The sequence below is a fragment of the Leopardus geoffroyi genome, chromosome A2, assembly GCF_018350155.1.
Source record: "Leopardus geoffroyi isolate Oge1 chromosome A2, O.geoffroyi_Oge1_pat1.0, whole genome shotgun sequence".
Classification (NCBI taxonomy): Eukaryota; Metazoa; Chordata; class Mammalia; order Carnivora; family Felidae; genus Leopardus; species Leopardus geoffroyi.
Window position 1 is genome coordinate 15523357 of NC_059331.1, and position 15355 is coordinate 15538711.

General features: G+C 47.6%; 1 protein-coding gene and 1 non-coding gene across 2 annotated transcripts in view; one reads left to right on the top strand and one right to left on the bottom strand.

Moving 5' to 3' along the window:
- Positions 1-623: 623 nt before the first annotated feature.
- On the bottom strand, positions 624-696 carry TRNAR-ACG. The gene has a single exon. It is a non-coding gene; the product is annotated as a tRNA-Arg (tRNA).
- Positions 697-979: 283 nt separating this feature from the next.
- SACM1L (SAC1 like phosphatidylinositide phosphatase) overlaps positions 980-15355 on the top strand; it is a 59930-nt gene continuing 45554 nt past the window's right edge. The window contains exon 1 of the mRNA XM_045492615.1: positions 980-1138. Within this exon, the coding sequence (XP_045348571.1) occupies positions 1104-1138 (35 nt within the window). The 5' untranslated portion in view covers positions 980-1103. The remainder of the gene's footprint in view (positions 1139-15355) is intronic.

Below are 15355 nucleotides of genomic sequence, written 5' to 3' on the forward strand. Positions count from 1 at the left end.
ACTGGTTCGGGTCCGCTTTCCTCCACAGAGATTTCCAGACCTCAGGTCTTCAAGGCAGGCATAATAATGCACTCTGCTAGGTCACCTGGGGTCATCTCACTGTAAAAACACGCCTGCCTCGGGGCTTCCCGGGGGAATCTGATGGCAGGTGGCCTGTGCACGCGGACCGCTCGCAGCGTGGTCAGCGCGCTGCGGCCCGCGCGCAGCCGCACTACAAGCGTCCCGTCCCCGCGGCGTGTGAGCGCCGGAGCCCAAGCGGGCCCGTTTCCGACGTCACTTCGGGGCTCTCCGCCCTGGGGAGACAGGCCAGAACCGTGCCTCGAATGCGCTTTGGTGTCATCAGGTGGCTAACCTCCGGCCACAGCGCGCCCCCCACTCCAAGCTGCCAACTTTCCAGGTGTATCTTCCTTTATGTACCCCTTTTCCAGGGGCTCCTGCATCAATGGGAAGCCGTGCACTTTACGAACCACCTCGATCCCTGGTTCCCAACACAGCTGAAAAGATGACGTTTCGGACAAACTGGCGGTAAAAGTCAAGATATTTAACCCTCACACTCTAGCCAGGGACCTTTCTAGGGACACCCCGTAACTTGATCAAGCCCAGAAGGGGCAAAAAGTGCACCTCGAGCCAGCCAGGAGTCGAACCTAGAATCTTCTGATCCGTAGTCAGACGCGTTATCCATTGCGCCACTGGCCCTGTAGCAGCCCAAACCTCCCTGTGATGTAGATCACCCCTTGCGCAGCTTCCACAGGTTCCCCAGCCCTGGCGCAGCATTTCCGCCCCCGGGGACGCGGTGCCCGCCCACGGCTCTCACCACGCCTCCTTTCTCTAGCAAGCGCCCTTCGCCAATCCACAGCCGCAACGTCACGGCGCTCTCCGGCGCGCTCCAATCCGCGCGCCGTACGGCTTCTCTAGCGGGCGCGGGCGTGCGCATAAGTTTGTCCGCGGCCGCCTCCCGTCCGCTCGGGTCGAATGGGGCGGGGAAAGGGGTGGGGCGAGCCGGGCGCTGCGGCCGCGGAGCTGAGTGAACGGTAACGCCGTGGAAGAGGCGGCGGCGCGGGGCGGAGCGGGCGGAAAGAGGAAGAAGGAGCTAGTGGTGCACGATGGCGGCGGCGACGACCTACGAGCGGCTGAAGCTGTGAGTCCCGCGGACCGAAGGGGCCTGAGGGGTGGCGGGCGGGGCGGCAAGTGCGAGTCGCCGCCTCGGGCAGGGCTCCGGAGTCCCGGGGCTGCGGGCCGGGTGTGGGAGCCCCTGGCACCCCTCGCCTTCCCTGCCCGGCGCGGCCCGTCCTGGAGCTTGTAGCTTGCGTCCGCCCGAAGGCCCCGCTGGAGTCGCCACAGGCCCGGGAGCCCGAGGACGACAGTCTCGCCGGCCTTTCTTCGCCCCGCTCGGCCTCAGCGCCCACGGCGGGAGGGCGAAGCTGCAGACCGGCTTCCAGCGAGCCCGGGTCGGCGTTGTGATGCGACAAGCTCGGGGCGTGCTGCACCCCACCCACTTTGTTTGTTGGAGAGGTGGCGGCTAAATTTATCTTTATCGCTTAGTAGAGGAAGACAGAAGTTTTTTGTGTTGTTGTTTGTTTGTTTGTTTTTTTTTTTTTCTTGTTTAATGGACCCATGACAGCACGTTAGAGTCCACACGCAAATGGACAAACCTTTAACTGGGCATCAAAGCCCGCCTGACCAGCCTTCAGGATGCAGGAAAAAAAGAACCGTCAAATACTCTTGAGATCCTAAAGGGTTTACCTGGTTTCAGCTATTATGCAACTCAAGCACGAAGCAGGTTAAGTCCGTGTTGACAGCCAAAGGCTGTTCTCGAGAATTTTGGCAGTGCAGGTGGACTTTTCCGTAAAGCCAAGTTCTTGAGGCTTTGAGAAATAGGCTCTGGTTGTTAAGGTTGTAAATTAAGTGTTTGTAGGTTCTTTTGGCTTGTCCTGGATAAATAAAAACACATTTCCCTTAGCATTACCGTGAGCTCTTTGGTTCTCTTGCGTCTGAGTAACTTTCTTCTACTTTGTGCTTCATGCTTTCCCTCTAGACTGAAAGTCCACTTACCCTAGTGTGAGAATGTCCTTGGCCTCAGAAGCTAATGCCATTTTGAGGAAGCTTACCTATCCCTAAATGAGTTAAAATACCTTGGGACTTAGGCAGAGGTATCACATTTCCTTTGTAGGGATAGGAGGACAACCAAATGTGGTTTGGGCACTTCCTCTGCTCCCTGGAACCTCAAACTCACATAACTTTCTGGAAGGTTCAATTTAAAGTTAGGGATACGAAAGTGGGAGTGAGGTCATCTACTCGACATGAGGTATTTTGCAGAAAAGGTGATTCCTTTCTCCTCAGCCCGCTCCCTTTGCCCCTTTTGTGTACTGTAATTCTCTTTGGAAACCTCAGCTGCACACTTCCCTCCACATTCTCCTTGCCAGGTTTCCTTATTCTCTCCCAGTTGCCCCTTTGCAAGGTGATCACCTTGCTGGTGAATGAATCCAGCGAAATGTCTGAAATGTCTTTGACTCCGGTACTGGCTGGGCGGGTGTCACGTGTTCTCGGCTGGCTAACCGGGCTATTGTTGACTATCTGAAAGTCACCAAAGGGTTTAATATGATCCTAAGGCAGGTCTCAAATGTGTTCAAGCAATAGGGAGCCTTGGCTTGTTGCAGCTCAGGGTTAGGTCAGGGAATGCAGTTGAGTTTGTGGCAAAGATTGAATGGGATGGAGAACTGGAGAACTCTGATGATTGCTTATGTGTTGTCAAGGAGGCACTAAAGTCACCAGTAGGATCTTTAAAAAAAAAAAAAAAAAGGCTCTATATCCATAAAAGAGAAAGGAAATTTGGCCCTTAAGTGGTGGGGATGATGCTTTTGTATTGATTTTTATAGAAGTGGAAACTATGAATTTGAGTGAAAAAGTAAATCTGGGGTTATGTGAAAGTCACTCCTTGATTTGTTGGACCTCAACATTATACCTCCCTCCACCCCAACAAAAGTTTTGAGCACTTGTGTCAATGTGAGGCCACCATTTTTTGTGTGTGTGATTTTTGCATTTCTTACCAAGAAGTTCGTGAGTTGGAGCCTTTGCTCTTAATCCTTCTTTTTGGCCCTTTCTGCTCCAAGGCATGCTGCTCAAGGTTTTTAAATGTGGCCTCTGACCTAAGGGATGGTTTTTTTAGATGCATTTGGGAGTGGCAGTAGTTTCTGACCCATGTAAGAATTAGTAGAACATAATAGCCATTTTTATTTAAAAATTATTTTAATTTTTTTAATGTTTATTTATTAAAAAAATTTTTTTTCATGTTTATTTATTTTCGAGACAGAGAGAGACAGAGCGTGAACGGGAAGGGGCAGAGAGAGAGGGAGACACAGAATCCGAAGCAGGCTCCAGGCTCTGAGCTGTCAGCACAGAGCCTGATGCGGGGCTCGAACTCACGGACCGTGAGATCATGACCTGAGCTGAAGTCGGACACTTAACCGACAGAGCCACCCAGGCGCCCCGCCCCTAATGTTTACTTATTTTTGAGAGAGAGAGAGAACACAAGCAGGGGAGGGGACAGAAAGAGGGAGGCACAGAATCCGAGGCAGGCTCCAGGCTCCAAGCTGTCAGCACAGAGCTGGACGCAGGGCTTGAACCCATGAACAGTGAGATCATGACCTGAGCCGAAGTCGCAGGCTTAACCGACTGAGCCACCCAGGCATCCCAGACATAATAGCCATTTTTAAAAACATACCTATAGATGTTTCAAGAAAGATCCATATGAGAGGTGGTTTGATTATTTATTACAAAACTACTGTTACTGCTCAGTCTGTTACAGTATTGAAGTGCTGAGGATTTTATTTTATTTATTTATTTTTTTTCAACATTTATTTATTTTTTGGGACGGAGAGAGACAGAGCATGAACGGGGGAGGGGCAGAGAGAGAGGGAGACACAGAATCGGAAACAGGCTCCAGGCTCTGAGCCATCAGCCCAGAGCCCGACGCGGGGCTTGAACTCACGGACCGCGAGATCGTGACCTGGCTGAAGTCGGACGCTTAACCGACTGCGCCACCCAGGCGCCCCGAAGTGCTGAGGATTTTAAATAATAATTTGTTCTGCAAGTATCTCACCCGTTTACAGTCTGTCTCTGTCCTGCTATGAGGTTCACCTTGCCCTGATTTTATCCTCTGCTCCCCTGCTTACAGTCCCCAGTTCCATCTTGCCTATAGAGCTGAGCCCACATTTCCTAGTCATCTGGGTCTGGTCTCTTCCCAAGCTGTCCCTTAACCTTATGTCCCCTAATTGCCCAATGCATTTTTCCCCCTTCCACCACATTTGGCCACCCTCGTTTAGCCTCAGGGTTGGGCTTATTTACTTTGATCCTTCTACTCAAATGCCTTCTTCCCCTCTCCCCTCTTTCCATGCTGATCACATCCATGGGCCCATGGTAGGGCTGAGAGGTGACAGACTGTGTTAGTCAGAAGAGACTTCGAATCAAATGCTGACCTTGTTCACATGCTCTATGTTATGGCCACGTTACTTAGTCTCTGGATCAGTTTTTCATCTGTAAAATGAGCACAGAACTACCTCACAGGATTATCATAAAGACTGAAAGAGTGTAAATGTAATTAACAGAGACTCACTTTCTCTAAGAAGGCTTTCCCCGCGTCTTCCCCTTCACGGAGCTCCCATGACAGTCTGCTGTCATGGAGACCGGACGCCAAATGTGCATCTGATTTGCACCTTCTACCTCTTAGGATTGACAAGCGGTATGTTATTATTTCACGGGCGGGAGGGCTGAAAGTAGAATAAGTCTGTCGCGCTGTTTGAACCTCTCACTGCCACCTGGAAATGATGAAATCACTATAGTGCATATTCTTTGTTGCAAATAGGTAGAACATATTAGAAATGCCATAACGTTGATTCTTGGCTAGTCCTCGGTACCAAGCATAAAGCCTTGTGCAGAGAGACCCTCCTTGAATCACCTGAGTACATGAACTTGGCAGTGTAGAGTGTAGATGTAAGAGTAGACATACGATGTAAGAGGGAGACATCACCAGCATTCAAAAAGAACCCAGCCTGGGGTAATTTGGGATGTATTCTGTTGAAGTAGCAGCAGCTGAGGTCATTCCATGTATATGATGGTCTTTCCAGTGCCTCTGAAGTCATAGGTTGATGTATATCCTCTGTCATCATTGGAGATGGAGATCATTGCCCTTGGCGAGCCATGCCACGGCAGAACTGGCCTTGGAACACAGCAGGCCCAGAGTCCAGAGATCTTTCCATTACACTGCATTATTCATATTACCTTTTTTTCTTATCAGATTGCTTTCACTTTAGTCCTTGGATGTGCCTGGTACAGAAGCGAGTCACTTAGGTTTGAAAACAGCTGATGTGTCCATTTGGATTTTTCATATAGAAAACAGAATGTTGATGTATTCAGAATTTAAAATTCTTTTTTTAAATGTTATTACTTAAAACAAATTTTTTTAATGTTTATTTTTGAGAGAGAGAGAGAGTGCAAGCGGGGAAGGGACAGAGAGAGAGAGGGAGGTACAGAATCCAAAGCAGGCTCCAAGTTCTGAACTGTCAGCATAGAGCACAACGCGGGGCTCAAATCCACAAACTGTGAGATCATGACCTGAGCCGAAGTTGGACACCCAACCGGCTGATCACCCAGGTGCCCCTTTTAATGTTATTTTTGAGAGAGAGAGAGAGAGAGACAGAGAGAGACAGAGAGAGAGAGAGAGAGCGCAAGCCAGGGAGGAGCAGAGAGAGCAGGGGGCAGAGGATCTGAAGCAGGCTCCGTGCTGACAGCAGAGAGCTGGATGTGGGGCTTGAATTCTTGAACGGTGAGATCATGACCTGAGCCAAATTCGGGTACCCTTGAAACCTGAGCCATATTAGGACCCTTAACCGACTGAGCCATCCAGGCACCCCTAAAATTCTTTTTAAACATCCAGGCCATTCTAAATAATCTACCTTGTGACTCCTTTTTCTTTTCAAGTTACTGGTGTGAACATGAGTAACGTCAAACAATGAAAAATGTGAAATTACGACATGATTGCAACAGAAATCCACTCTTGGAAACATTTAAGGCACTCCCTGCCCCCCGCCCTTTAAGAGGTCAACTGAAACAGGTGTAAGACAGGAAATCCTTTAGAAAGTGAATTCGGCTGCAGCTTGCCTCTGGAGAAACACTGTTGCCTTGGTTAGCAGGTCCCCTTTCTTCTGAAAAGTTGGCCACGGTTGTGAGGTCAGTGGGGCAGATGTGATGCAACCCTGAACAGATATGAACTAAGCTGCACGGCGACAAAGACACAGGCGGTCTGCGCAATACAAGGAACCATCAACATATTCACACATCTTTTTGTAAGGAGGGATGGAGGGAAGGGAAGGTTATAAATTTGGGCACGGGTAAGCAGAGTTTGCATCCAAGGTATTAGTTGGGTTGGGGTTCAGGCTAGAGTGTCTTAAGTTAGTGCTAGGCTGCGTCAGATCACTTGCTGCTTGTTTTAACTGCGTATTCCAGAGCCTCACATCAAGCCTACTGAGTGAAAACGCTCTGAATGTGGGGTCTGGGAATCTGCGTGTTTAACTAGCTGTCCCAGTGGTTCTTACGCACACTACAGGGCATTTTGGGGCCGTGTGAAGCAGAGTGAGCACTAAAGCATACCCGGTTGGTGAGTAGAACAGCATTCGTTGGGAGGCTTGGGGCCCTGGAAGATTTTGCTGTAGATCAGAGCTTTGCAGTAGATTAGAGCTTCAGATTAGGCGGCAGTTAGACCTGGGCCTGTGAAGGAGTCCAGTTTGGGGAGATAATGGGTTTCAGGATGTGCAGAGAATAGGAGGGACCTCAAGGTTCTGAGGAAGAAGATGGAACTAAAATGAATTAGCCTCCTGGAAATATCAACTCTTTGGGATCGTGTTGGGCTCCTGGGTTGTCTGGGATGAACCTGGGTTCTAAGAGCGGTCCTGAGCAGTGGCTCAGTGAGGAGGAAACCCCGGGGCCCAAAGGGCAGATGGATGAGGGGTGGTGGGAACACCTTCTGGGTGTATGTGTAGTGGGCTCAGAGGACCGACCCTCTTTACTGTCTGAGTTCTCACTTCTTGCCAGCCAGATCTAGTAAAATGGTACTCCTGTATGTTTGGAACGAGAGATGGGGTAATTTTGATTATGAGGATTTTGATTTCTTTATATAAGATTTTTGAGAATATTTTTTTTGCTACAGTTTTGTGACATGACAGTTGACATGCTTCTGCGGAAATAGTAACGTTATTTTAAATTGTGCTAAAACATACGTAGGATTTATCGTCTTAACCATTTGTAGGTGTACACGGGTCAGTGGCATTCACATCGTTCAACCATTCCAGCCACCCATCTCCAGAACTCTTCATCTTGCAAACCTAAAACTCTGCACTCATTAAACAGCTCTCTATTCCTCCTCCCCTGGGCTCTGGCAGCCACCGTTCTACTTGGTATGTGTGTGAGTGTGACCCCTATAAGTACGGTGGAATCGTCCAGTGTTTGCCCCTTTGTGACTGGCTTATTTCCACTTGGCGTAACGTACTCGGCGTTCCTCCATGTTATATCGTGTGTCAGAATTTCCTTTCTGAGGCTCAACAATACTCCGTTTCATGTATCTACTACGTTTTGCTTCCCACTCATCCGTGGATGGACGCTGGGGTTGCTTCCACCTTTTTGGCTGTTACGAATACTACTACTGGGAGCATGGGTGTGTAAATATCTCTGGAGACCTTGCTTTCAGTCCCTTTGACTGCATACGCAGCAGTGGAATTGCCGGGTCATAAGATACTTCTCTTTTTAATCTTTCCGAGAGATCGCCGTGCTGTTTTCCCACAGTGGCCACACCGCTTCATGTTCCCACCAGCAGCGCACACTGTTCCAGTTTCTCTACATCCTCACCAACGCTTGTTTTGTTTCTCGTACTAGCTATTGTAATGGGTGTGAGGTCAGCAAATGGTAATATTTTGGAAGTGGGTTAATTTTGCCCTCTGGTTGTGACAGGATTTTGAAAAGGTTGGTCGTTGCCTGGGAATGTCACTGTTACGGGGGGAAAAGGGGATGCTTTCAGACACGAGAAAATCATATTGCCAACTCTGAAAAAAAAAATTTTGTGTTTATGTTATAATTAAATCTGTTGCTTTTAAAATTTGACAAGGGTAGTTTTTAAAAAGCACTCTTAAGAGCTCATGAATCCCAGTTGGCTATAAGATTAAATGCGTTTCTATTAAGTATAATAGAATTGCCTTCGTTGAGTTCAGCTTGTAGTCCTCTGAATTTTCTTTTTTATCTCATATGTGGGCAGCAATCTATGAAGGCAAAATGGTCAGCCAAATGAAAGTAGTCAAAAGAGGAAGTAATTATTATTTATAAAGTATTCTGCTTTTTCGACGTATCTTCCAGAATACGTATCATCTTACTAGAGAGCAGAGCTCAGGGTGGAAAGAACCGAGGTAGTTGCCTTGTTCAGTTAGAGTTTTTGGTTCATGCCTGTGGGATCCGGACAACCTCACCAGACAGCGTATATCGGACCAGAGCGATTTTGAGTATATGGCATTACTGTGAACTTCAGACATCTCGTACCATCAGCATAGTTAATGACCAGATAACCTTCTTGGATGGAGTCTTCTTGCCTTGACTTGCAAAATCTAGTTCGTAGAAAAAGTAACGTGAGAGAGTTTAATGAAATGAGAGACTTCACAGCAATTGAGGGCCATTCTTTTGGCTGTAGAGAGAGGACCGTCTCCCAGATTTCCGGTTATCATGGAGTCTTCTGTCTCGGCATCCATATATTTATTAGGTTGAGAACTCCGTGTAGCCTGTCGACTGGTTAATTTTGAAAAGCTCCGGGCGAGATGGTCAGCGGTGACGCTTTGTGGACTTTCTGATCCGAGAGCCTCTGCTTTTGTTCCCTCTTTGTCCTCCCGTTAGTGATACTGTGCCCTCCAATCCAGTTAACGTTTGACCTGTCAAGATCTTTCCTTAGCTAGGAGAAAGGAAAACAGTTTTTTAAAATCCTTTTTACTTTCCCCCCGAGCCAAAGAAAACATGAGTTAAGCACCATAGAAAAAACCCCAACCTAATGTAGGTATTTGCTGACTAATTGTGTTATATTCTCTAAGAATACCGGGGGAGCTTCTGCTGTCTTCTTGTGCGAAATACCACGGGGAATGGACAAGCAGAGTCCTTGTCTGCAGAGACTTGGTGGTCTGTTCGGTGGAACTCTAAAAGGAAAAATGATAATGAGACCGCGCACGTCAGCAAAAATTGCCCACCGGATGCTTTACTCCAGTGTTTCTGGTGGTTAGTGCTGGAGAGCCGCAGTTAATTTCACCAGCTTTTGAAATGAAACCCCTGGAGCATAAAACTTACCAAATACAATTTACTGGGTAAAGCTCAGATACTTCAGGTCAGTGTCAAGGCCAGTGAGAGAAGGGCGGGAAGAGGCAAAGAAGAGGAAGACAGCAGAGGAACGTGTAGACGTCTCTGAGTTGAGACGACACCTGCTGGGATCCTCGGTGGGGTTCTGAGTCCCCACGTATCCTTACTCTTGGAAATGCCCACCAGCTGGCGGTCACTGTGCATACCTCCATCGCTGCAGTTCGTAAGCCGTTCTCAAGAACGTTGTCCGAGCAGGCTGGTGGCAGCACCGGCGGCTTGGATTCTAGCAGCATCCTCTGAGAGGCAAGATCCAGCAACGGTCCGAGCACCATTGGGCCAGAACTCTCTGTCTTGATCCACATAACTCTTATTTTGGTTTTTGCTATTTTAACACATTTTTAAACTTAAATTTTTATTTTAATATAATACCTGTCTATGGCTCAAAAGTAAACAGTATGCAGAGCTTATAATAAAAAAGAGAGCACCCTTCTGCACTTCTAATTCCCACTGTCCCAGAGACCTCGACTTTCAACGTTTTAATCTCTCTCTTTTGGTATTTTACTCCACATTTTTTTTCTCAAGATTTTATTTTGGGGATGGGGAGAGGCAGAGGGCAAGAGAGAACCTCAGGCAGGTTCCGTGTCCAGTGGGGAGCCTGGTGTGGGGCTCGATCTCCAAACCCCAAGATCATGACCTGAGCCAGTCAAGAGTCAGATGCTTAACCGACGGAGCCACCCAGGCGTCCCATGTGACTTTTTTTTTTTTTTTTTTTTTTTTTTTAATGTGCCTGTTGCTAATTAACCTTCACTCCCTGTGACAGCAATAAGATTCCTCTCAAACACGCTGGGTGACTATGAACTCAGTTTCTTCTCTGAGATTTACCTCTGGGAGCCCAGTACCCTCTGCTGTAATCTGTGGACTAGTTTTTCTTCAGGCCTGTTGCATAGCTGTTGTTCTGGACAATACCTTTGTTCAGAGAACTTCTTTTGCTTCTTTCCTGTTTTGGATTCTCAGTCTAACTCATTCCATTTTGGTGAAACAAACTTTCCCTTCTTTCTCTTTTTTTTAAAAAAATTTTTTTTTCTTCTTTTCTTTTTCAACGTTTTTATTTATTTTTGGGACAGAGAGAGACAGAGCATGAACGGGGGAGGGGCAGAGAGAGAGGGAGACACAGAATCGGAAACAGGCTCCAGGCTCTGAGCCATCAGCCCAGAGCCCGACGCGAGGCTTGAACTCACGGACCGCGAGATCGTGACCTGGCTGAAGTCGGATGCTTAACTGACTGCGCCACCCAGGCGCCCTATCCCTTCTTTCTAAGAGTGAATGAAAGGAATCTTTTGAGATGTTGCACATCAAAATGTTTTCATTCTGTCTTCATGCTTATTCGACAGTGTGGGTGAGTATAGAATTCTCAGTCAGAAATTATTACCCTGTAGAATTTTATTTTATTTTTTTTAATGTTTATTTATTTATGAGAGAGAGAGAAAGTTGTGAGCAGGGGAGGGGCAGAGAGAGGAAGACACGGAATCCAAAGCAGGCTCCAGGCTCCGAGCTGTCAGCACAGAGCCCGACGCGGGGCTCGAACCCACGAACTGTGAGATCATGACCTGAGCCGAAGTCGGACGTTTAACCGACGGAGCCACCCAGGCGCCCCCTTTTTTTTTTAATTTTTTTTTTAATGTTTATTTATTTATGAGAGAGAGAGACAAAGTGTGAGCAGGGGAGGGGCAGAGAGAGAGGACAGAATCTGAAGCAGGCTCCAGGCTCTGAGCCGTCAGCACAGAGCCCATATCCTGTAGAATTTTAAAGACCTGCTGTTGAATAGTCCAGCGAGTGTGCTGTTGCTGGTTGATCCAGTGTTGTGGCTGTTGAATATTTCCATGCTTCTTTCTCTTAATTTTTTTTTTCTGGTAACTTTTGGATCGTCTCTGTGGTGTTTAGAAGTTTGATGCTTACTGTGCCTTTGTGTGTGTGTGTGTTTTTCCGTTTGGGTTTATTTAATTTTTTTTTTTTCTTTGAAATATTTTCTTGCTTTTTTTTCTTGTGTGCTCTTTGGGAATTCCTGCTGTGAATGTATGTTGGATATCCTGGATCAGGCTCCTCTTTCTCTCTTTCCCCTTCCCTCCCCCCCACCTTCCTCCCCCTTCCTCCCTCACCCGCTTCTTCCTTCCTGTGCTTTCCTGTTTTATAGCTCTTATCTTTTTATTCTGTTCTCATGGAGAGTTCTTCAGCTTTATCTTCCAGCCTTTCTGCTGAATACTCAAATTATTATTTCTGCTCTCAGTCCAAGAATATGTTCTTGCTTTTTTTATTTTTGAATAACAATTTATTTGGGCTTTTCTTTCTTTCTTTTTTTTTTTTTTTTTTTTATGTTTATTTATTTATTTATTTTTTTTTAATTTTTTTTTCAACGTTTATTTATTTTTGGGACAGAGAGAGACAGAGCATGAACGGGGGAGGGGCAGAGAGAGAGGGAGACACAGAATCAGAAGCAGGCTCCAGGCTCTGAGCCATCAGCCCAGAGCCCGACGCGGGGCTCGAACTCCCGGACCGCGAGATCGTGACCTGGCTGAAGTCGGACGCTTAACCGACTGCGCCACCCAGGCGCCCCTAATGTTTATTTATTTATTTTGAGAGAAAGAGCATGAACAGGGGAGGGGCAGAGAGAGGGAGAGAGAGCTCCAAACCGTCGGTGCAGAACCCGACGCAGGGCTCCAACTCATGAACCGTGCGTTCATGAACTGAGCCCAAATCAAGAGTCAGATGCTTAACTGACTGAGCCACCCAGGTCCCTTGTTCTCCCTTTCTGAACGTGCTTTTTTTTGGTCCCTCTGTCGTGAATGCGATGTCTTCTTTCTGAGGCTCTCGCCTATAAACGTGTTTTGAAGTTACAGTCTGTTCCCGGCATAGTTTGTTTATCCAGTGTTACTTTTCTGTTTGTTTTGGACTCTGTCTTATGTGGTGGAAGCTTTTCCTAGTATCTGATGATCCTTGGTTGTCATTTCATGTTGAAGAAGGAAATTGATTGGAGGGTCTGCTTGTGGGTCAGGACATTTCAACGGGTGGCCTTCGCTGTAGAGTGATCGCACAGGAACTCAGCTCTTTGATGAAGCCATAGGTCGCAGCTGCTGGTCTGTGCCTTCGGGACAAGTTGATTTAGAGGCGGTGTCAAAGCGCCTGTGGGGGCTCAGGGAGAGGGGTGATGCGAACTGGTCCACCGGCTCTCTGGGAGTCTGACAGCGGAAGAGGGTTGGATGATGTTCCCAGTCTGTGGGTGGACCCTGTCCACGTCTCCTGGTTTCATCTGGCTGTCTCACCCTGGTCCTCAGCTGTGCCTGATGTGTGGAGGCCAGAGAGCATCTTCCGTTAACTGTTCTAAGCATTCAGTCCCAGGGTCGGGGAGGGCAGGCGCCTGCTGTAGGTTTGGGTGGGGGTCTGAGTGCTTCTTACACCCCCTAGGAACCACCTCACCCCCACCCTAGTCCTTACTACCTTTTCCTTCCGGTGCTCGAGGCTTTTCAGCATTCTGCTGCTGGAGTCCGCCTGCTTTGTTGGCTCTCGGCCCATAGGTGATTGGACTCTGCTGATTGGTGAGTCAGGCCATTTCCAAGCACTGTCTGTCTTCCAGACCTGCATTTGAATGGCTAGTGTCTGCCCCACGGCCTGCACCCACCTGTTGGTACCCCTTAGACTCCGTGTTCTCAAAGAATATCTGGGCTTTTTTTAATGGAGGGTTTTCACTCTTGGAAATTCATTTCACTGTACTTCAGTTAAAATTTTAATTTGTTGATCTCATTTCAGATGTGTCTGTCTAGACTGGAAATGTTATATATGATATTTTTCATATTCTTATAAAAATTGTCAAGTAGCAAGGTGTAACCAGCACTTCATACTATCTTAAAGCCAACGTTGTCTTTTGTACTAAGAGCTTTTTTCTTGTTATAGACTCATATCTCCAAATAAGAAAGACATTCATAATTTTTATTCTCATTCTGTATTCTGGAATATTTGATAAATCAGAGGTCTGTTTTATGTGGTCTTCATATTTGAGGGTATATATTTAGTAGGACGTACTTTGATTCTAGCATCTACCTATCAAAGCTAAATTGTTCAGATGGGGTACATGTGGCAAAGATATCAGTACCTTCCGTTGTATTATGTCTTTAAAGTATGAATTGGATACCGTTTCTGGGCCTGTGTCACCATCCTGTCAAGAAAGTTTGCAGCTTTTCTCCCTTCTCTCTTAAAGGATGTTTTTGTTAATAGTAAAAAGTTGTCGTCTCTGTGAGTCAGCCCTTTTATTCTTTGCAAAAGTACTTCGCAAATGCCCGCTTAATTTTCGCTGTTCTGTGAGGTAGTGAGTGTCAGCGTTTGCGTCCCCAGGCTGGATGAAGGGTTGATGTCGCCGGGCAGCGATGGGTGGGGGCAGGGGGCTGGCGGCATTCACCCCAGGCGGAACAGTGACGATGGGAGTTACTGAGACCCATGTGGGCAGGACAGCAGAGGAGAGGCCGTCTGCCAGGAGGCGGTGGTGAGGGGCCATAGTGACAGGGCGACTTGGGGGCATACGGGGATGTGTGGAATTTTCCCTTTTTCCGTGACCTTAGGCACTGTGCCTGGTTGTAAGTAGCCCATCGGTTACTGAGGGCCTACGGCTCTTTCCAGGTGGGTGGCTTCATAAACCTGTTTGCACCACCCGTCTGCCTTCCGCTGCTGGTCTCTGTGGACCCTTTTGCCCTGTCAGGTGCCCCTTGCTCAAGCCTGTGGCCTGAAAGCAGCCCGGCCCGGACGGAGATGTCCTGTTGACAGAGATCCCTTGTCTTTGTTCACAGCCGCCAGGAGCGTTTTCACGTTTCATTTAATCCTCAGGAGGATTGATCATCTGCCCCGCATCCCCACCTTGGCCAAGTCAAGATTTATTTATTTATTTTTTATAGCAGTTCCCTCTCAAATCACCGAATTACTTCCTTGCGCACTGATTGTCTCCCATTAGAACGTAGGCTCTGTGAGTCAGGGACTCTGGACTGGTACCCAGAACAAGGGCTGGCAGCAGGTGGACACTCGGAAATTGGCCAGCATTATGTCGCTGGTAGCGGGCAGGGTCAGGGGCAGAACCGCTGTATTTTTGACTGCAGATCTTGAGGCCTTTTCAGTGCGATGCTCCTAGCACAGTGCTCTTCTAAAGTGTTGAAGGTAGTGTTTTGATCAGAGGCTTATGGTCAGTTATGTGAGTGCTGGTTTTTGATTTCCCATCCCGACGAGGCCTCCATGTGTGTGTTGACTGACCGTGCTTCTGGGGGGTTGCTTTGCCACTACTGGGACGAGAACAAGTCACAGGTAGTTCACCTGATGGGGAGGCAGCATTGGCAACAGACTGCTCCTTATCAGTGCTGGAATCATTGTTTTAAAAGTTAAGACCCCAGAGGAGAGATTCTTTGTTGTTCCTCAGATACTGGAGGTGGGACAGGAGGTCTCAGGATAGCGCCAGCAATTGTATGAAAGTATTTCACGGGGCTCTCTCAGGTCCTAAGCCTGTTTAAGCCTCAAAGAATGGGGTAGAACACCCGTGCTGCACGGGCAATCACAGGGTTTAGAGTGTGGAGATTGGGGACTCTTAAGAGTGAGGCTCCGCAGAAAGGCATCTGCTTTGGAGACAGAACTTTCTTTGAAAGCTTTTTTTCTTCTTTTTCTAATGTTTATTTATTATTTTTGAGAGAGAGAGAGAGCGAGCAAGCAGGGGAGGGACAGAGAGAGAGGGAGGAGACACAGAATCTGAAGCAGGCTCCAGGCTCTGAGCTGTCAGCACAGAGCCCAATGCGGATTTCGAACTCACCAACCGTGAGATCATGACCTGAGCCGAAGTCGGACGCTTAACCAGCTGAGCCACCCAGGCGCCCCTCTTTGAAAGCTTTTATAAAGAAGTCTTGCTTTTGAGGTCTGTTTTTTTATTAATTTTTTTCCTATTTGTTATTTTTACTCT